The sequence below is a fragment of the Cyprinodon variegatus genome, unplaced genomic scaffold (assembly GCF_000732505.1).
Source record: "Cyprinodon variegatus isolate N-32 unplaced genomic scaffold, C_variegatus-1.0 Scaffold772, whole genome shotgun sequence".
NCBI classification, from domain to species: Eukaryota; Metazoa; Chordata; class Actinopteri; order Cyprinodontiformes; family Cyprinodontidae; genus Cyprinodon; species Cyprinodon variegatus.
Genome location: NW_015151225.1, coordinates 132820 through 154260, shown reverse-complemented (window position 1 = coordinate 154260; position 21441 = coordinate 132820). Strand labels below are relative to the sequence as shown.

The 21441-nt window shown below is 37.2% G+C and overlaps 1 protein-coding gene across 8 annotated transcripts in view; it reads left to right on the top strand.

Annotated features, from left to right (window-relative positions):
* Positions 1 to 21441, top strand: part of LOC107098375 (sodium bicarbonate cotransporter 3-like) — a 67243-nt gene that overhangs the window by 32076 nt on the left and 13726 nt on the right. For 4 of the 8 annotated variants that reach the window (XM_015396015.1, XM_015396022.1, XM_015396017.1 and 1 more), the window contains exons 4-16: positions 1798 to 1936; positions 2529 to 2689; positions 4205 to 4393; positions 7374 to 7757; positions 12504 to 12619; positions 13312 to 13469; positions 14507 to 14594; positions 14724 to 14870; positions 15120 to 15226; positions 17039 to 17213; positions 18432 to 18565; positions 18683 to 18928; positions 19129 to 19237. In XM_015396015.1, coding sequence (XP_015251501.1) covers positions 1798 to 1936; positions 2529 to 2689; positions 4205 to 4393; positions 7374 to 7757; positions 12504 to 12619; positions 13312 to 13469; positions 14507 to 14594; positions 14724 to 14870; positions 15120 to 15226; positions 17039 to 17213; positions 18432 to 18565; positions 18683 to 18928; positions 19129 to 19237 — 2153 coding nt within the window. The remainder of the gene's footprint in view (positions 1 to 1797; positions 1937 to 2528; positions 2690 to 4204; positions 4394 to 7373; positions 7758 to 12503; positions 12620 to 13311; positions 13470 to 14506; positions 14595 to 14723; positions 14871 to 15119; positions 15227 to 17038; positions 17214 to 18431; positions 18566 to 18682; positions 18929 to 19128; positions 19238 to 21441) is intronic. The other 4 variants (XM_015396019.1, XM_015396018.1, XM_015396021.1 and 1 more) reach the window with 4 other exon arrangements.

The window sequence follows — 21441 nt, the reverse complement described above, 5'->3', positions numbered from 1 at the left end:
TTTCAGCCTTCTTTAAATATCTCTGCTTCTTTAAATCATGGTCCGAAAGCCTGGCAGAGAGACCCCGAAGTCAGGGATATTGTCCTGCAGCGATACTTTATTAAAACACATAATAGTGCATTGCCAATATTCTGGCCTGATCCTTGCTAGGACTTGGTGTTCTACTTTTTTGCAAAGGATTTCACATTACCCATAATAATCATCATTGTTTGGAATAATATCATGATGTACAGAGTTTAAGATTTCTCATTTACCTAGTTTACAGCTAACTATTCCAACTGAAGGGGATTACATGGCAGGGGAAGTATTTGGGATAAGATTAGGTTCAATCCATGTGAATAAAACAGCTCAAAATAGTTTACAATGTTCACATACATTGTACTGCAATACCAAAAAATATGCTGCCCAGTAACTGTTAAACATGGCAGAAAAAAGTAGATTATTCCACAAAAGTGCTTATAAAGTACAAATATATGGTCCTGGCATTTTAAGTCATGTGTGTAAGCATCTCGTTTGGAAAGTGGCGGCAAGTTTCTTTTTTTTTCTCAGCTGTCCAGAGCTGTAAATCTTCAAAAGCAACAAAGCAACAAGTAATATGCCAGTAAAATAGTTAAAATTTCTCTGAAGTGCAAAACAATCTTCATTTGACTAGCACCTCAGTTTTCAAAGAGTGGCACATATACCGCTACTGATTTTTTTGGCCTGACTGGGTGTCTATGAGAAATGTTGGTGTTTGTTTGTTCAGTGTATGTAAACTGGCTACTTATGCTGTGCTCCATTCACTGCTCGATTCAAGTCGAATAATGGAAAGGTATTTTTATCAATAAAACAATCCTTGTCCTTAATACAAAATTCACTTATGTACTATGGATCAAGACATCATAACATCACCCATATATTGTTCTCGCTTCCTCATCTTAAAGACATAGTGGAGGATGTTATTTTTCTTGGTGGATTATCAAAATAAGTGGTCCTCCTAATTGTCAGTCATTCCGGAGATATGTTTACGTAAGGCCAACCTTTGTGCTTGTCCCTATTTTCATTTATCGGTGGTGAGTCTGACATAGTGGACAAATTGCAGATTTTCTTTTAAAAAGCAAGCTTGTATCAGCGATGCAAACAGCAACTTTTAAAAAGAGCCCGAGGACAAATGGGCTCATGCATGCTCTCGTACACGTTTAATTGCCGTTCCGTCTCGGGAGCGGCTATAGGGTTGTTCATGTGAATTTTTTTTCTTTTAGTGGAGAGGGCGGGTCTTTTAAAAAATGTACGAAAAAAACACTATACCTTTAAGCGAGACTTTGAGCCTGTTTGGCGAAGCTAAAATAGCTTCAAACCCACTTAACTAGCTTCATCATCTGATTCACAGACAAAGCAGTGGGTTAATCAGTTGGAAGCCATGACTCGGCTCCAACCTGACTGTAGTTGTATAACTGAAGCGGTCAGTGTTTAGGGACAGACTGATTAAGAGAATCTTATAGACTGGTTAACAGTTTGTGAAATTAAAGAGCTACAGTAGGTTAGTGTCTAAGCTGTTGGGTATCTGATTTAGCATGGTGGCTAAATGCTGGCTAGGAGCACGGCCAAATGGTGAGCTGCTGGTGCTTGTGACTGAAAACACCACACCCCACACAAACAGATGTCTTTCAGGAAAAGCACAATACACATATATGGTGCATATTTGATGAAACACAATTAAACAAGTTATGTTTGTTATCTTGACTACATTTATGAGATTTTCTTGATCGTATTGATATTGCTTCTTGTCGTAATAAGTATGAATCTTACTGTCTCCAGATACTCCTTCACAGAGGGTCCAGTTCATTCTAGGAACAGAAGATGATGACCTTGAACACATCCCACATGACCTCTTCACTGAGCTGGATGAGCTGTCCTCTAGGCATGGTGGGGCAACTGAGTGGAGAGAGACTGCCAGGTAACAATAACAATATAAGCATGTATAGGTTAAGGACTCCCACCATTAATTAAAGAAATGTAAAAGGACATCTGTTGTTACATATTCATCTGTTGGCTTTATGAACATTTGTTTTTGTTTTCTTTGTAATTTAATGAGGTTTGCTAAAAAATTTTGGTTCGAAGCTGCTCAACTTAATGTAATACAAAACTTGAAGTATTTTCAATTCATTATAAATTGACTCTATTTCATATTAAGAGTTCTTATTCCTCAGTTTTCTTCCCTAGATTACTGCAAAGCTCAGGCTCAGCTTCAGGTCGTAGGTTTGCTTTTCCAAACCTCTGGGAGTTGGAATTGGAATTAGTGACTTTCCTTGTCTGGCATCTTAGAGATTGTTTTCCAACACAGAAACGTGTTGAATTAGTGACAGATTTGGAGTATGAGTCATCCAGTTTGCTCTGCTTCTTTTAGACTGTGCGTTCTCTCAAATGGAGTCTGTCAAAGCTAAAATATGTAGTTAGCTGTGACAAGAACACTGTAGACTAATTAGTATGTTTCAAATCCAGCTCCCTTTTCTGTCCTACATGTAAAACATTCTTTCTGTCTGTGTCAGATGGTTGAAATTTGAAGAGGATGTGGAAGACGGTGGAGAGAGATGGAGTAAGCCCTACGTGGCCACATTATCGCTACACAGCTTATTTGAACTACGCAGCTGCATACTAAACGGCACAGTCATGCTGGATATGAGAGCCAACAGTATTGAGGAAATAGCAGGTAAATTGCACACAACTCACAAAAATCCCTCTCTTTAGCCAATAGGAGACCAGATTATTACTATCAGTGTGAAATATACACAAAGATTTGGGGCAAACACAAAGATTACATAAACTCACCATGGGTATGATTTTTTTTAAATTAATTTAGAGTTTTACAACCACCAAACAGGCTTAAATAAAAGGCAACTGGACTCTGCTCAGTTTTTCTGAAGACACTTCAACACCTATCTAGGAGTCTTTGTCAATCCTGAGGGCTGGCACTAGAACAATCTATAGATGGAGCGCTGAGAGAACTTAGGCCATTTGAATCATGATGAGTGCTTATGTAATTTGTTTGGAATGAGTTCCATGACAGAAATGTTGATGCTTGGAAGATGAAACCACAATCCTCCCACTCTGTTCAGTGCTTGCTTTTTCATTTTAACAAAGATGGCTTCTTTCAACCCTCTTTCAAACCGTCTCCTCTTTGTTGAAATTCTAAACAGTTTGGTCGTCAAGAATATACTGACCAACATTTGGTCGATGTATTCTTTGTTCTAGAGGTGCAATTGTACAGCCTAATGTTTGCAAGAGCTACTGCCTCTCTAATGCTGTACCATGCGTTCCTGTAGTTGTTTGGTTTCTACAGTACAGGAGTCTGAACAGTCCTCGCTCCACTGGATCAAATAAACAGCGTCGATCTTTAGGGTTTTATCTTTTTTTTTTGAGAATTGAAAGGTCTAGGAATTAACATAAAAATGAAAATAATGAATTTGAATTTACTGCTAAAGTGTTTCTAAACATTTAAGTGTAAAATATAAGTGTAAAATATATACACCTGATTTTGGTTGTCATCAACAGGTTTCTGGGATGCTCTTAGCAGGGACATTAAGCCCCCTTACTGTCTGTGCTGCTTTTACAAATGTGCTTTCCTCGTGGCAGTGAGCAGGAATGTAAACATTGTGAACAACTGTCATTAATTTAACTTAAAGTGAGCTGTACACTTGGAAAACGTACTTCTGTCCAAGTTTCATCCCTCTAGCTGTTGATTTAAGTTGAAGAATTGATAACAATCATACCGATACATAAATCAAGAGGGGTTTCAAACTGCTGTTTGATTTTTGGTCTAAATGGTCCTGAGAGTCTGAAGTCATAACCCATTATAGAAGTTATTTCCTTGGAAAATTCCTAACCTTACTAATAAGTTTATTTTATTTTTTAAAATGCATGGAGAATGCTTAATAACTGTCAATCCAACAGAAATAATGCCTGAAGCTTTTATATATAGTCATGAAAATAATGATTTGATCACATTTTTCTTTTTAACAGAGTGAGTTATTATTTTTTTTCATGACGGTATGTATTTGAGGTTGCATTTATGATTATGACCTTGTGACAGTCATAGAAAACACAGAATTTTGTAGTTTCCTGCACCTCGCTCTTCTTTTTAAGGTTTAATGAAGTTGTTTGCTGTATGACCAGTCTTTTATACCAAAACTGTGGTGTTTATATTGTATAATCCTTCATATTCCAGACATGGTCATAGACAACATGGTGGCATCTGGGCAGTTGAAAGAGGACCTGCGCGACAAGGTCCGGGAAGCAATGTTGAAGAAACACCACCATCAGAATGAGAGGAAGCTCAGCAATCGCATCCCTCTGGTGCGCTCCATTGCTGACATAGGCAAGAAACACTCTGACCCACTCTTGCTTGAAAGAAACGGTGAGATCCTGCAGCGCACTCACATTTCTTGCTCTTCCATATATTCAACCACTGGGGAACTGTACTTAAAAGTCCACTGTTCAAATCCCTCACTGCCAGCATAGGAGGTGGATGGTAAAAGTGAGTAAATTTTAGAAATGAAATGTCAGTCCCCTGAGTGGAAGAGAAATTTGGGTGCTAAAATTTGTGCTAACCTGTATGGCTGGCCTGTCTTCAGGGTTTAACTTACTTTTTTATTTTTATCTTCAAGGTGTTATTCTAGTTATTATGCTTTTTGCACGACCACACATGGTGTATATTTGTGGTTTGTTGATTGATGAGCTTGGAATTTTAATATTGAGTGAGATGCTTCACTGCTCTGCCTGAAGTTTTCACTTAACTTGCATTTCATATAATCTTGAAAGTTGAGAGTTATATATGTTCCATTAAAGTTTGGTAATGGCATTGGTTGCTGTGTGAAAGGTGTTTGAGCAAATAAACATGCATCTTTTGGCATTAATAAATGGCCTGTGTGTGGGAGAGCACTTTATTGCTTACTGTGCACGGACATCCTGTTAACTCATCCTCTCTAGCATGCAAGCCTTTATAAACTCAGTGTTGCCTATATCTCAGTCACAGAGCTTGACTGATACATTAAGAATAGAGATGCACCGACCAGCAGATATTTCTGCTGATATTTCCAGCTGAGTTTGACATCTTAAAATATTTGTTTTTTTTTCTTAAAAACTATAACATAAGATATCATTACACATTTCTAACCTTCCTGCTGAGAGTGGTCATTACTTATTTCTGTTATTAGGAAGAACTCCCTTTCAAGTGTAAAAGACATCATCAGTGTCAGACACCTTGGTTACTTTAATTCAACCAATTTACTCCATCTGGGTTTGGTATCCTTTTGGACATGTCTGTGTTTAGATGCTGTATCTAATGCTACCTTGACACCTCACGTGATTGAAGCAGCAGAAGCAGCTGGTTTACATGCAAAGTCAACGGTTGATGCGAATTAAGGTGCATCAAAAGGTCCTGCAGTGAATCTAGAGCAGCAGGAGCAGCAGTTCTTGACGCATCTGAGCAGCCAAAGCAGCATCCTCAGGAGCCTCTGAGTGTCTGAGCAGGCTGGCAGGGAGACAGACGCTATGATTACTCCTCTGAAACAGTTTATTAAGGCCTAAATTACCTTAAATGTCAAATCCTGCCGGCAAAAGATGTTCGCTTTTATTATTCTGGTGCCCGCAGTTTACCACATACCTGAAAAACTCTAATTCAGACAAATAGTAGGGGAATCCCCCGAGCTGCTGCTGGGAATTCCCAGTGATGGTACACCGTCAAAATAACATTATAAGGCATTATATTGATGAATTTACTGCACAGACAATGTTTTGAGGTGGACTCTTTCGCTTACATATATATTAAACCACTTTTTACCAACTTCTCAAAGCAAATACACCAAAACTGCTCTCTGCTATTGAACACAGGAGCAGCAGAAGCATCAGACATATCTGGACACACTTTACAGGAAGTGCTTCAGGAGCATCAAGGGTGCTCTTGACGCACCTCTGACCTTAATGTGTGCAAGCTTCAAAAATTAAGCATAAGAAGCTTTTTTGCTGCCCAAAGTGTGACCGGTGTAAACTTAGCATTATAAAACAGTATCTGCTGTTTGAGTCCATTATCAAGGTCTCAGCACATTTGAGACATATCTGCTAAACCCGGGAATACACAGGGTTTCGTTGTACAGTGTGAGTTCACAGCTCATGATGATATATGTTCTCACACTGTGCAGACGTACAGTGTGATCTACCTGCTCACACTGTACGTCTAAAAACAACGTCGGACTCAGCTCCGCAGTGAGATGGCACTACTCGGACTCATTTATCCAGAAGCCAAACATCTAGAAGAGGAATATGAAGCTCACTAGAGTGAAAAACATGCTGCCTTGGCAATTTTTGGAATTTTGTGCTAAAAGCCCTAAAAAGAAAAGGCGACGACGTATTTGGACAAAGACATGGCTGAACAAACGTGGCTACTAGTAGTAGCCACGTTTGGACAGTAGTAGCCTACTACTGTCCGTCAATTTTACAGTAAGAACTCCATTTCACCCGCCATGCTTCTGTGTTTTTGTCTGAGAAGAAGAAGAAGAGGAGTCCTTGTTTGCGTATGCCCACTGAGCGATTTGCCCACGATGGCCGACTGAATTTCAAACATGTTTGATTTTCTCCCGACCTCACTATTCCTAATCGGGTGTTGGTTGTGAGAGGCTGATTGCCCCTCGTTACCCCCTGTAGAGTAGATGGCGCACGATCAGGCTGAAAGTTGGCCGGATCGAAGAATTCTCGCACGACTGGAGAATCGGCCCGAAAAGGGTAAGAAATCGTACAGTGCATGCCCGGCTTAATGGCACTAACTAGCTCATAGCTCTTGAAGAGAAGCCCTTGACCACTCTCAGTAAGTGTTTTCCCCAAGGTCTTCTTCACTCAGTTACAAAGTTCACACGAAGATTGTTGTTGTGAACCTTTTGGCATGGTAGTATTGAAGTATTAAATAAATGTGTTTAGTTATTAAACAACTATCAAATATCAAAGTTTCTGGCCAGCTATTCTCTGGTCATTGCCAAAAATCAGAAAAGAGTGGATTTCTCATCCCCAGCTGGTTTCTCGGTGCATCTCTCTGGTTGATAGTTTACTGTAATGTTTCTTTGCAGACCTTCTAACACCCCTTTGTTTCATTCTAAGAGCCTGCTCTACACAACTATCCTTTCAGCACACATTTATGCAAGCACCACACTTTCCAGTTGCACCTTTTGCAATGCTCTGGCTTCGCATTCCTTCTCACTTTGTTTCCTTGAGGTGCCATCTCTGTAGTGTACATCAGCCTCATATTGTTTTCCTCTCTGTTCCATCTCTTATTCCATTATCCTCTCCTTACCCTCCTTCTATATTTTCCTTCTCCCCTACTTTTTTGCCATTGTCTCCTCTGTTAGGAGAGGGCCTTTCATCCTCACGCCTCTCTCTCCACAAGCCAGGGTCAGCCTCCTCCGTCTCCAACCTGTCCCAGAGACAGGAGTCAAGAGTCTCCGTTCTACTCAACCACCTCCTGCCGTCCTCCTCTTCCAACACTGGGCTGTCTTCTGGCCCCTCTCCCTTCAGCACCCCTCAAAACACCCCTTCATCTTTTCGCCGCTCCAATCTAAGCCTGTCACAAACCCGTTGCACGGGTCCTGGCCCTCAAGGCATCCCGGAGGTGGTTGTGTCTCCTCCCGAGGATGAAGAGCCGGCATATTCTGCAGAGGAGGACGCAGTATCTCCACAGCTCACCCGGCAAACATCCTCAACATCCCAGATCCATGAGCTGCTGCCCTTAGAAGGCAAATATCTGTGTAGCCTGCCAGTGTGAGTCACAGCTTGAACAGAGAACACTAGCACAAGCATGAAAGCCCTGTTTCCCTGTTTTTTACCTTTCAAACCTGCAACCATTTCATCAACAACGCACTGCAAGGCTGTCTTTCTAAGACTGGATGTTATCCAATAATTTTTTTTTTAGATACTTTGCTTATTTTTGCACCATTGATTAGTTTATCCTGTTTCTATGACTGTTTGAATAAGCTTTTTATTTATACTCTGGCTTTTATTTCCCCATAAACTTGCTTTGCTGTACCCATTCAAAAACCTCTGCATTTTCTTAAACTTTCCTCCCCATGTACTTGGCCATCCTTTCTTTCACCCTCTTTTTACTGCAGCTGCATGGCTGTGATTTTACTGTTTTTTCCCCCCATCCTTTATTACTTCCTGTGCCTTTATTTTAGTATTCACCTTATTTCATGGGATATCACTCAAAACGTTTTCATAAATGACTTTAACTTTTTTAAAACCTCGTTTTGAGCCACAATTAGGATAGTACCTTTCTATAATGCATGCAAAGCCTTGAAAGATTTAATTCAAAGTAAGGCTTTTATAAATAAAACGTATAAATCTTAATGCTAATATTTAACAGAGACATTTGTATGCCAAATGGGTACATATATTTTGTCGACAAATATATGGAGCGTTATGCTTCAATAATACTAAGCTTTTTTTTTTCTTCATATTGACTGGATGACTTTTAAATGGGTAATTTACATTTATTAATGATATATCATGAATGATGTTTAACATTTAAACATTTTAGCTTGTGTCATCCAGTTGTTGGACATCAAATGGTGCCTTCTGTTTAAGATGCTTGGTCCAAAATTGTTGTCCAAATGCTACAAAAGACATTACATTTTCTTCTTTACCTTATTTCTTTTTATCATAAGATCAGTAGTACTCTAGAATAATTGTATTTTTATTTGTTTTTTGCTTCAAGGTTTTAAAAGTAAACTTATTTAAAGGGCTGACAAGTTTTTTTCTGCATTAGACTGCAGCTGCTTATATCGCAGACACATCTCTTCACACATCTGAGTGAAGGAGCAATGACACCACTGTTCCCCTTTAGCAAAAGAAAGAAGGCTAATTTTCCCTTTGGTGTGTGTTTACAAAAAAAGCAGGTGTTTTATGATCAGCAAAAAACACAACCACTTAATTATTCACACAGCAACTCTGAAACCATATGTAGATAAGAAGTAAAGCTCTTTTGCAAAGCTCAGAATTTGTACGTAAAAGCACTTGCACTACAGCATCTTTTTTTGAAAAAAAAAAAAAAAAGCAAAAAATTGAAATTGAAATTATGTTTTTGATTCAGTTGAAACAGTTTGAGGAAATCTGACTTTTAATAAATCTATCTGTTAATTTGGCAAGGGGTGCACGTAACGATGCATACAAGAGAGAAAAACTAGTAGGATAATTAAAACTAAAAACAAACAAATAGAACCACATTGCTTTTGTAAACACGATAATTTAATCGCACCACACTTTTTTTTTTATTCTAGAAATAGCAGCCAGAACTTAATTGGTTTTTATGTATTCAGATAATAATGTAAGACTGGGTATAAATTTACAATATGTAGAAAACAAAAAGAGAACAATCATAAGAAACAAACTCTAGAAAAAAATCTATCATATTGTTAAATAAAACAACGGATCTTTATCTTAATGTGGGTAGATGCTAATTCTCAGCATTCAATATACCATAGTACAGGAATTTTATGGTTTTTTTTGCACGGTTGTTCAAAACTACATGAAAAACGGCCGAATAGGTTTGACGATTTATATTATATGTGTGTATGTATATATATATATATATATATATATATATATATATATATATATATATATATATATATATATATATATATATATATATTGTTGTATGCCTTTCTTTTTCATACCTTTGTATGACGTTTAATTCATGCAAATTGTCCATGCTGTTTGTGTTATACTCTGTTGCATCATCTGGAACTCATTCATTTCATCCTCATCAGTTCCTCAGAATAAGAAATTCTTTTACCTGAGTAAGAATGTTGTGGGAGGACAGTGTACCAGCAGTATGGCCAAAAATATCCTACTATTTGGATTGGTTTGTTGGTACTGTATGTACCATCACATTTGCACCTACAGTGGTGTTTTGTTCTACCCAAACTGGGCCATGACAGTTTATTATTAGAGTGTGTGTGTGTGTGTGTGTGTTTGTATGTATGCATATGGCTCCATTTCAAAGCATAGGTCATTAATAAGTGTGTTGGGAAACTGAAAGGTTGGGGTGATCTTATTATAGCTAACCAGCTTTCGTAACTGTAGCCCACTCTAGGAATGGTATCATAAGAAGAGGCAGGGATCTTCACATTCATTATGTAGAAATAACCTCAGTGGAAGATTTCAGATCTTTCTAATCGCGTCATAAGTGTTTGAAAAAGTGGCCTGTTGTCAACTGACAGTGGATTAAATGGTAGATTATCCACGCCTTTTAAATTCCTGATGGTTGAAATGAAGAATATGAATTAAAATATGATTTATTGTCCCTGCCAGCTGATTGGATATATTAGGAAAGGATAAATTGTTAGGCTGCAGGAACATAATGACTTGGTTGGTTTATCTCAAACAACGTTTCTGTTTAAGTGAAATAGTCTATTTTTCGCTGCAGTATCTGCTTTGCTTATTCTTTTAGCTGGTGGATCATTAACTTCTAAGGATCAGAACATAAAGCAAATCAGATTTGGCCAGTCCTATAGATTTTATGATGGTGAGATCGTCAAGGGAAGGGTGCAGATCAGCAAGAGTGGATTAGTAGTAAAATGCTGTATATATACTCTTCTAAAAATATTTTTTATATTAATAATTAATATATTTATTTCCCCTGAATTTAGCTCTGTCTTTTTACCCATCAATTTTGAGTAACTTTCTTGCCCCAGGATAAAGAAAATCATACCCACAGTATGATGGTGGCACCACCAGGTTTTCCTTTTGGGACATTGTTTTTTAGATAGTTGTCTTGTGTTTGTGTTTTTCCACATATATGTTTCTGGTTTTAGTTCTAAAAGGGTGCTCAGAAGAGCACCCTCTTCTGCCGTTTTCACCATGATTTGTGGCACTCAAAATGGGACTTCCTATGGTTCTCTTTTAGCAACAGCTTCGTTTGTGTTGTAACTTAGCCAAATGGGGAAAATTTTAAGTGGTCTAAAGAAATGTTTCATGGCTTTTTATGACTTTTTGATGTGTTCCAAAATAAGTATAAAAACATATATAAAATTACAATAATGTAGCTTCAAAAAATGTATATAGTATCTTCCTTTATTGATGTAACTGTTCTGTATATGAGTGAGTCTGTACAATGATGCCACAGTTTGAAAGGCTGGTATGGGGGAGCATTCCAGGGCTTAGTGCTCCTGAATGTGGTTCTTTTGGCAGACACTGTCTATGATAATCCACCATATATTCCTAAAGGCTTTGTCGGGTTTATGAGCAATCATGCTTCTGTCCAGCAGTACAAGTTACCTAGCACCCACTGGGGTTACTCTAGGATACAGATCAATGGCAAAAATTGTATTTGAAGTGGAATTTTAAAGTTGAATCCATGTGCTTTCGGAAAAAGAATGAAAACAAAAAAAATAAAAACCTGGTAAAAGAAAGGAAATCAGAGGATAGGCTTGTGCTATCCTTTGATTCAGTACATTATTCCCTCATTTCATCGCCCTCTCTCATGTCATCTTGAGTGCTAGAGTTTCCTGGATCTGGTATGGCTCTAATGATATAAGACATTTTAAAGGGTTCATTTAAAGAAGTATGTAAGAATTGCATTTTCAGGAGTTTTAATGCCATCTACTTACGTGTGTTAATATCAAAGCTAAAATCAAATACTAATTCACACTTAGCAGTAGACCTTCTTCCTTTTATTCAATCAAGTTAGGAAATGCTGTCCGACTGTTGAGCTCAAGCTACTGTTTGTTACAGGTCAAGATTTACTGCAGCAGCATAATTTCTCACAGAAATATTTTACAAAACTACAGCCATCCATCTGTTCAATTGTTCAATCATCAGAAAGAAAAAAATATGCTGTAATAAAATAAGGAAATTCAGAAATAATATTTCCACTGATGAAAATGTGGCATTGCACAGTAATGCCACATTAGGATGAAGAGAGCACATCCAGCCAGTCACAGTTAGAGAAACAGGACTACACTGAACAACAGGCAGATCTCGAACATCTATAAACAAAGGTGTTTATGGCAGCAGTGCAGCTTATATTTCTATCCAGGTGATATTTTACAGAGTGGGAGAATAGAGATGGAATGAAGCAGAATGATGAAAAAGGGGTCCCTATGTCCTCCAGAAGTCTAAGCCTATAGCAGCATAACTATAGCGATAGCTCAAGATAAAAATAGCTCAGGAGCAACGTTACAGGAGGTTGCTATAAAGGGGCATTAAGAGCAGAGTGCCAAAAGGCGTTACATATGATTATGATGTTATGGTGCTGCAATAAAGTATTGATTGTAATGTAGAGGGGGATCTTCATACCCAAAGTTTATATTTATCAAAAAAATTAACTTTTCCATAGGACAAGAAGGCAGTTTTAGCTGGCTTCTAATAATGGCATGACAAATTACATTGAATGCTAAACTACTAAATCTACTTTAGTCTAGTAATTTGCTCATATGTTCCACGCTTATGCACTGTTCATTATTGCTTTCCATCTCTTTTAGGACCAATGGCATCTCCCCACTCTCTTCCAAACAATCTGGATGGAAATAAGATAATGGAGAGGAGGCCGTCCAAAGTAGGGGTCAGTAGAGAAAGCAGCAGTGTGGACTTTAGCAAGGTAACCTAACCCCAGTACTGAGCACAGGTACTGTCCCATCATGATGGAATGCCTCCTACCAAGTTCATCCATGTTTTTCGTCTTTTTCTTGGTTGGCTCAGACATTTCAATCTTTTGTTTAAAGTTGTGCTTAAAAAGGTCAACATTCCATAACCTCTCGCCTATGAAGCAAGTATGTTGTCACCGATTATTATCCGATGGACAGAGAATCAATCCACAGAGTTAAAAAGTCTTCGGTTGTTATATAAGTCTTTCTTTTTAATAGCCCACCTCTCTTCCATGGCTTTCATTCATCCTGCCATTTGCAGTGTATCATCCATTAAATAAAATGGCAGGCTGCCATAAGTTGCTGTTATACAACCAGGCATTATGCTTGCCAAAAAATAAGGTGCAGTATGTACATGAGTCATAGGAAAGAGGATTGAAGGCATTTCATTTCTACAGAAGAATTGTTGCCATGCTTAAAAAAGAATTATACACCACACAAAAATTATAGATATTTAAAGAATATGATATTTCTTGCATTACTTGGACAATCTTTGCTCAGTACTATTTAGGTCTATCTGTTGTTCTCCGTTTTGTAAAAATATATTTTTTTCCATGGTTTCATTCTGCATGACCACCCCCACCCCAGTGTTTCTATTTATTAGTTTATAAGTTGTATTTCTGATTTGACCTTTTCTGTATTCCAGGTAGACATGAATTTCATGAAAAAGATTCCTCCTGGTGCTGAGGCCTCCAATGTGCTTGTTGGAGAAGTGGACTTTTTAGAGAAACCCATAATTGCATTTGTACGGTTATCCCCAGCAGTCCTCATCACAGGTCTCACTGAGGTGCCAGTTCCCACAAGGTACTGCAATCTGAAAATTGTTGCCTTTCACTCCTAGAAATAGACACTTGATTCCATAGACTGCTGCTTCCAAAAGTCAGGATGGCTTACTAAATAAACTTACTGTAAACATTTTATGAAATAATTAAGGGGATAGACGTGTTTCCAAATGTTTATTTTGTCTACCACTTTGTCCTGTATTTATATTTGATGGAAGTAACAAAGTTATGTTTTAGAATACTCACATTAAGCCACAGTCCTCTCTACGTTTATTTACAGGAATGTGAGTAAAGCTTTAAAATCAGATCAAGGTTTGATTCATTAGCATTATCTTTCTCTGAAAACGTTTAACTCGATTACATGTAATCATATTGGTAAAAAAATAAAGGTTTTATTCTAGATATTCCCACTCTGGTGACTGTAACAATTCCTATAAAGTATAAATAAATTCTTTTAGAAAATAACCCTTCAATTTGACAAATTTCCTGCTAGTCAAGGAACACATTTTCTGCAGTTCAATTAATGTGTCTGAACACTGAAGCCAGCTTTTCTCTCCCACTGTTCAAAATGAGAAAGACAGGAAGACGCACCATTCAGATGTCTAAAAGGATTGTTGATCTTTATACATCAGGAAAACGAGAGAGCAAAATGGCCAACTCAGAATTCAAAGCAACGATTGTGAAACTATAACAAATAACGGTGGAACCAATGTTCATTATTAGAGAATGGTACCAAGTTTTTGAGTTTATCTTTTTTGCTGTAGATTTTGTGATATATTTCAGACATTTACAGTTTTTGTTAGGTGACCTTCAGCAACACAAACATAGAAATGTTTACCCAGGACAACAATTTGATCAGTAAGACAATTTTATTAGGTTTCTTAATCATTGTGTCAAAATGCCAAAGCAGTTGTGGTTTGTTGCAATTAAAATGTTATTTATTTACCACATATTTTTACCAACTGGGTCAAAAAAGGAGATAATGCATATTTCTGATAGACTTTATCTTCTAAGAAGGGCTGATATTGTGTTATTCATAAATGTTTCTTCTGTGGAAAGGTTTCTTTTTCTTCTTCTGGGTCCACATGGTAAAGGACCACAGTACCATGAAATCGGCAGATCAATGGCAACGCTAATGACAGATGAGGTTTGAATGGGTTATATTTTATTTTTTTTGTAATATTTAATGATTTTCAATCTGCTTTTTTATGCACCCGTCTATATTATTCCTATTTATTACTGCACAGCTGTAACTCCTCATTTGATTTGTCTGTAGATTTTCCATGATGTGGCTTATAAAGCCAAGGACCGTACAGATCTGCTGTCAGGAATAGATGAGTTCCTTGATCAGGTGACTGTCCTTCCCCCTGGTGAATGGGACCCCACCATCCGAATCGAGCCCCCGAAGAATGTCCCATCTCAGGTTAGTACAAAGCTTAAAGTTTGTTTGGGACAGTGAATATTTAGTGAAAAAATTCTGTGTATAGCATAATCTTAATGATTAAAAACTCTGGTAGATGTAGGTATAGAAATTGTTTACTCGTGAAAATTACTCATTAGTGCAGCCTTAAAAAGGCTACTCATTGTATTCAAAAGGTATTCAAAAGTTTTCCTTTCACCTTAAAGCTGCACAAAAGCTAATGATAACTTGTTTCAATTGCTCTACCTGTAGTCAAAGCGGAAGAGACCATCGCATCCTAACGGCAGTGCACCTCCAGCTGGAGAGCAGGAGAAAGAGGATGATTACCATACAGGACCTGAGCTTCAAAGGACAGGGAGGTTAGTAATGCACTTTTCCGCTCTGCAAGAATATATTAATGTATCATTGAAATAGCTCAAGGAAATAAAGAAAACTGGATTGTTATGAGAGCTATTATATATGTTCAAGCATTAAATGAGAACATCTGTGATTTCTAATGTCTACTAATTTAATTGTAATGTTTAGGTTCATGCCTATAATGTAACATAGGAAGATTTGTTTTTAATAATGTTTTAGTTTGTTCATAATATTTAATTTTACTGGAAATAATAATAATGTTGTAAAAGAGTCCAACAACGGCTTCTCTCCAATTTGAAAGCCTTTGTAAGGACCTAAGTATAAAGCTGGTGGGAAGATGAAACTCAACGTTTTTTTTTTTTTTTTTCATGTACAAAAAAAATATCAAACACCCAAAGAAATAGTGTAATGTAGAGAAAACTTTTCCTCTCCCTCATATTTCACCGCCTACCTCACAAATTTAAATGTATTATTTTAGGTGTTCTAACATTAGTGAACCAAACAGAAGACACGGCAAATGTTCCCTATTTTAATGTAGATGTGTTGGTTTTCTGTCTTGTTTTAACTATTCTGCAGTGGCTAAGTGAAATATGATTTTTTTCCATCACATATCTACCTCAGGGAAAGAGGAATTCATGGACTGCTAATAAAAAAGTATACATTGATAAAATAGAAAAGCAATAACATTAAACACAGAATGCTTCAATTACATTTATTTAAAGGGATTACTGAGGGAGCCAATAACTGCCACCAAAGATTTCTAATACTGTGTTTTAACTTAAAAAAAACTTGGGGGTAGCATGGATATTTTTTTCTTTTTTTGCAACATTTGCTGCTTAAATGTTGGTGCTTACTGTTTAAAAAAATATTATTCTATATATATATATCCAGGTAAATGGATTAGAAACAAATTAATAAGTGCTGATATGTGGTAATTAGATCCTTTGTCAAAGATCTTAGTTCTATCACCCATTTCCTTTAAAGGCAAGAGTTACACATTAAATAATGATGTGTGTCTAAACAGATACAAACCTGCACTCTGTGCGTAAATCTACTGCTGACATTTATGGATTACTGATTCTGAATCCCCAGAGCCACACAGTAAAAAGGATGTGTTTGTTTAAAAACGTCACACAGAGTGATACACACATTCACATCTATCAGAAGGCGCTGTATTATTTACAGTATTACTTTGCTTCTATTCACTACTATAAAAGGTTAGTGCTATGAAGGTCACTACAGGAGGAAAACTGAGGGAAACTGAGTGCAGTAAGCCAAGGTACAGAGAATTGTGCTGCTCTAAAAAAGCAGCAGGGGATGTGAAGGCAGAATATAGAAGCTAATCCAGAGGTGTGGGGGTACAAAAAGGAAAAAGGACTTCCCATCAGAATCTGTTGGACAGGTGTCTGAGGGAAAAATATTCTAGGTGAGAAATGATTTTTAAAAATAGAATCCCTCAAAGGAAACTTGAGAAAAGCAGAAACTGTTTCTATTATTCCACTTGTTGGTTTAATCTGCTTTTCCCAATAAATTATCAAAACAAATGTAACTATAAAAAAATGCTATCAATAAAATTTACTAAGAGCTACTCCTTGAGAGCAACTGCTGACTCTGAGGTATAATACATTCAGTTAAATATTCACACAGATTTTTGTCTTGAAATTTGTGAGGGGATTGAAACAACTATAAAGCAAGAAATCTTTATCTAAAAACACTCTGTAGGCTTTGCTGTAGTTTTTAAATGCCGCTTTAAGACGATGTAATCTTCTGTTACTGTAAAATTCTGAACACTTTCTACTTTTCTTCCTTTCCAGGATTTTTGGAGGTCTGTTCCTAGATGTAAAGCGGAAAGCTCCCTTCTACTGGAGTGACATTAAGGATTCATTTAATCTTCAGTGTTTAGCCTCCATCCTGTTTCTGTACTGCGCTTGCATGTCACCTGTCATCACATTTGGAGGTCTGCTTGGAGAGGCAACAAAAGGCAACATAGTGAGTCACAAAGCACAGTGTACTGACTTGAAAGTCAGTATTTTAGCCAGTGAGAAAGAAACAGTGTTTTATTAGCCTTGTGCTGTTAAGATGGGAGAGAAAAAAGTTTTTTCTTGAGCTTTGAAATCAGAACCAACACTTCTACTGAATATGTGGTCCGATCTGTTGTTTCTCATCAAAAATATTTTGTATTTGATGATTGCAGTGGAAAGAACACTGCTGTAAGGCCTCTTTTACACCAGATTAAAACAAAACCACAGTTCAGAGAATCTACAAGAACACTGATATTTTCCATTGGGTTTTGGAAATGTTTAAAAAGATGCGTTATGTCATATATTGTTCTTGGTGCACCAGATAATCTGAAGTTGAGTTTTCAAGGCCATTACACCAACACAAGTCTTTCAAAGGGCCCAATAATTGGACATATTGTCTTGATGGTTCAGTTGTAAGCACATTGTGTCCAGTCACTGCTTGGACACACTAAGTAGCTAAGAAACAACAATAAATTATTCCAGATAGGCAAAATACAAAACTATGTTCAGGCCTCTGCCCATAGAGATGGAAGGGTAGGAGTTTCAGTTAAAAATTTGAAACCAGGTGTAAAAGTTTCCCCACAATTTCAAATTGTGCTTTTGCTGGTTGTTTGATTGGAGTTGCAAGATTTTTAGAACGGATTTTAAAAGCAAAACTTCTTGTAATGCTGTCAAACAGAAGTCTATTCATGTTCTTGGTGATGAGAAGGACATTTACCAGCAGCTGATATGGTTTCTAATCCTGTCTAACTGAATGTGAACAGTTACAGAGGTCCTGGAAACCATAGGATGGTACTACAAAATTATTTTTAGTTATTAGATTATCAGTAACAGAGCATGCTGCAGTTGATTTAGATAGTGTTCACTACAGTGTTCCTTTCCCTCTCTTTCTGCCTCCCTCCCTCCCTTCCTTTTATCCAGATGCCCTTACTGGTCAGTCACTGTTGGCACAGACAGCGTTTCAGCTAGAATGTGTAATGTGTCTGAGTAAAATTAGCAGGTCAAGAGCAACATAGAAACATAACTTTGGACAAGTTAGCCATGTGGAAACATTCAACACTGTGGAGGCTCTCAAAATCAGCATATCAATTATGTTTGACTAAAACTCTTTATTTCTGCTCAGGGCCTCCTTTTCCCCTCAATCTCTTTTACTCCCTTACTCCACCCATTTCCTCTGTCTCTGCAGAGTGCAATAGAGTCTCTTTTCGGAGCATCACTGACAGGAGTGGCATACTCACTCTTCTCAGGACAACCTCTCACAATTCTTGGCAGCACAGGACCTGTTTTAGTGTTTGAAAAGATCCTATTTAAATTTTGTAGGTGAGTGTGGGTTTTCATGATTAATTAATTAGTTTTATTTTGATGATTAGTTAAGTTTTTTCTTATATTTGATTATTTTTTTAACCCTCCATGGTCTTTCCTTTCCTTTTTCTCCAGTGATTATGGTCTATCCTACCTATCACTACGGACCAGCATTGGACTGTGGACGGCGTTCCTGTGTATTGTGCTGGTAGCCACAGATGCAAGCTCCCTGGTCTGCTACATCACTCGTTTCACAGAGGAGGCCTTTGCAGCTCTCATTTGCATAATATTCATCTACGAGGCCCTTGAAAAGCTATTTCATCTCGGAAAACATTACCCTGTCAACATGCACAACAATTTAGACAATCTTACTTTTTACTCGTGAGTGATAATATTTTCATAACCTAAATGTTTTTCTGCACTTAGATTCCTTGGAAACTGTTAACTTTCTCTTTGGATAAATATATTATAATTATAGATAAACAATAAAATCCTACAGATAGATGGAGTTCTAGCGCTCCTGAATAAGCCTGTTTCATGGAGTCATGATGCTGCTTTACTGTCTGTTGTGTTGTCCTCAGGTGTCAGTGCTCTCCACCAGCCAATATCTCTGATCAGTCCTTGCAGAACTTGAACCTAACGGAATATAACAGCTCGGACTCAATCCCTTGGAGCAACCTCAATGTTTCGGTGAGACTGCCTCAAAGCGACCTCTAGTGGGATATTCTGCATTTACAGCCTCAGACAGTTAGTGAGACATAGAAAGCATGGGTCTCACACTAAAAGCCTTGGCAGCTGGTGTCCTGCTACTTTTATATGTGTCCCTTTCCCTTCACACCTGAATCCAAAAGCTAAACTAATACACCTCAAGCAGTTAAGTTATGCTAATTAACTTATATTAGAGTAAGGTGTTTAAAGCAGAGACACATTTATGATATGTTAAGTCTCAGCTGCATGTTTCCAAACTTGGGTGTTTTTTTTAAGCAGTAGATTGTGTAAACCATTAAGTGTAAAGATCCAATTATCTGGAAGTTTTAGTACTGCAAGGTAGACCTTATAATGACAATTAATGAACCCTGAATGTCAAATTATGGTATATTACTGTATATTGTTTAGTTTATCACCTTGAAAAAAGGTTTAAAGATTTCACAAACCTTTAAACCTTTTTTCTGGTATAGATTTCACACTATAGAAGTAAATCTTTAGTCTTAAAGAAACAGCATAAACAAATACAACTAAAATGGTATTTCTTGGACTTTGTTTAAGAACTTTTGGACTTCTATTTGTGTTTGAGAAGTTCTTATAACACAAATTCTAATGTAGTTTGATAACCGAGGAATTACATTTTCTCACCATAAATACAAAAGCAGTTTTTGTTGTTCACTAAATGCAAAGGATTCTAAACAGAGAGCGGAAAGTCTAACACAACACAGAGAAAAGAAAACTGTAATGGACTCTCCAGGATTATCATGATACCACTTCTTTACAAAAACAGTAAAGAGTTTTGTATCAAAATGTTAATGAAATAAAATACAGAGATCAAACACAAAATTATGAGCACACAAAGTTCATGATGCCTGTTGATATGCTGGTAATATTAGTTAGCAAGAAAACGTTTTGTTTTCAAAGTTGATATTCTGTGGAAAAATAGACATGTCTTAGGGTTTGACTAGTGCTAAATAATGGTGGCCACACAGGAACAAAGAGCTTCTCTGAAATTGCAGCTTTGGTGTGTTGGTCATGGTGTTCAGTGGTCAGTTTTAAGAAGAGTGGTCCAAGTAACAATGCCATGTGCAGCAAAGAGGTGGAGTGATTAGATTGGCCCGTGTGGTCCCATATAAGAAACCATTCCTATTTCTGGTTAGATATGCACAGATCCACATTTTTTTTTCTTTTTTTTACTTCCGATCCAATTCCAATATCTTTTTAGAGTTGCAGCTTGAGTTTAGGGCTGGTAAATTAATTATATCTGCAATACACAGCAGCGGCAGCAGCCATTCAAAATCGCCCTTCCCAGTCAAAAGCCAGCCAAATGGCAGCCCACTTCCAGTCACTGGAGTCTGGACTCCAACCTTACAACCTTAATTGTAAGGTTAATAACAGGGTCTGACCAGGAGAAGGCGCTTCTCTTTAGAACCGGTTCAATCCCCACAAATCATGACAGAAAGAATATTTTAGTACAAAGATTGATGTTTAAAAAAGGAATCTAAGGGGGCCAGCCAAGGGCCCATAAAGGAAAGAATGGAAATTTTGAATGGTTACTACTGTAATCACAATATAGAAAAATGCATTTTAAAATTGAAAATTGAATTCTCTATTTTAGTCACATTACATTTAACAAGGGCAATGCACTAAATTTCTCACTCAAGCCCATTAAGGTGGCAGTATGACACTTAAAGTGGGTTTGTTGCCACACATAACAGAAGATAGAATTGCAGCTAGTGTGCAGATCCATGAATTATACAGTAGTGCAAGTAAAAACTTTTTCTTGCAAAGGTTACAGTTAGGTCCTACAACATTGGACTCTGGACCGGCAACCTTTAAGGTCATTAAAAACTGAAACCCTGGAGTTAAAAATCTACATGCTTGGGCTTAGTGCAAAAGAAATATTGATTTAAAATAATCACAATTTGGATTTTTGGCAAAATTGTTCAGCCCTACTTGAGATTAGTACGATGTCAGAAAAACATTAAATTGTGTAAACAGGTCAAATTCCTTCCTGAGAGGAAATATGCAACTGCAAGGGATTCAAACAGACTGTATTCCATAAATTTAAGAAAGATGGCAATAAAGTGGTAAACGTTTCTGAAGTTCAAGAGATTTTTAACCTAACCTACGTTTATTATAAGAATAGACTGATACCCAGTCTAGAATTTTCTTCTGGACCAATACTG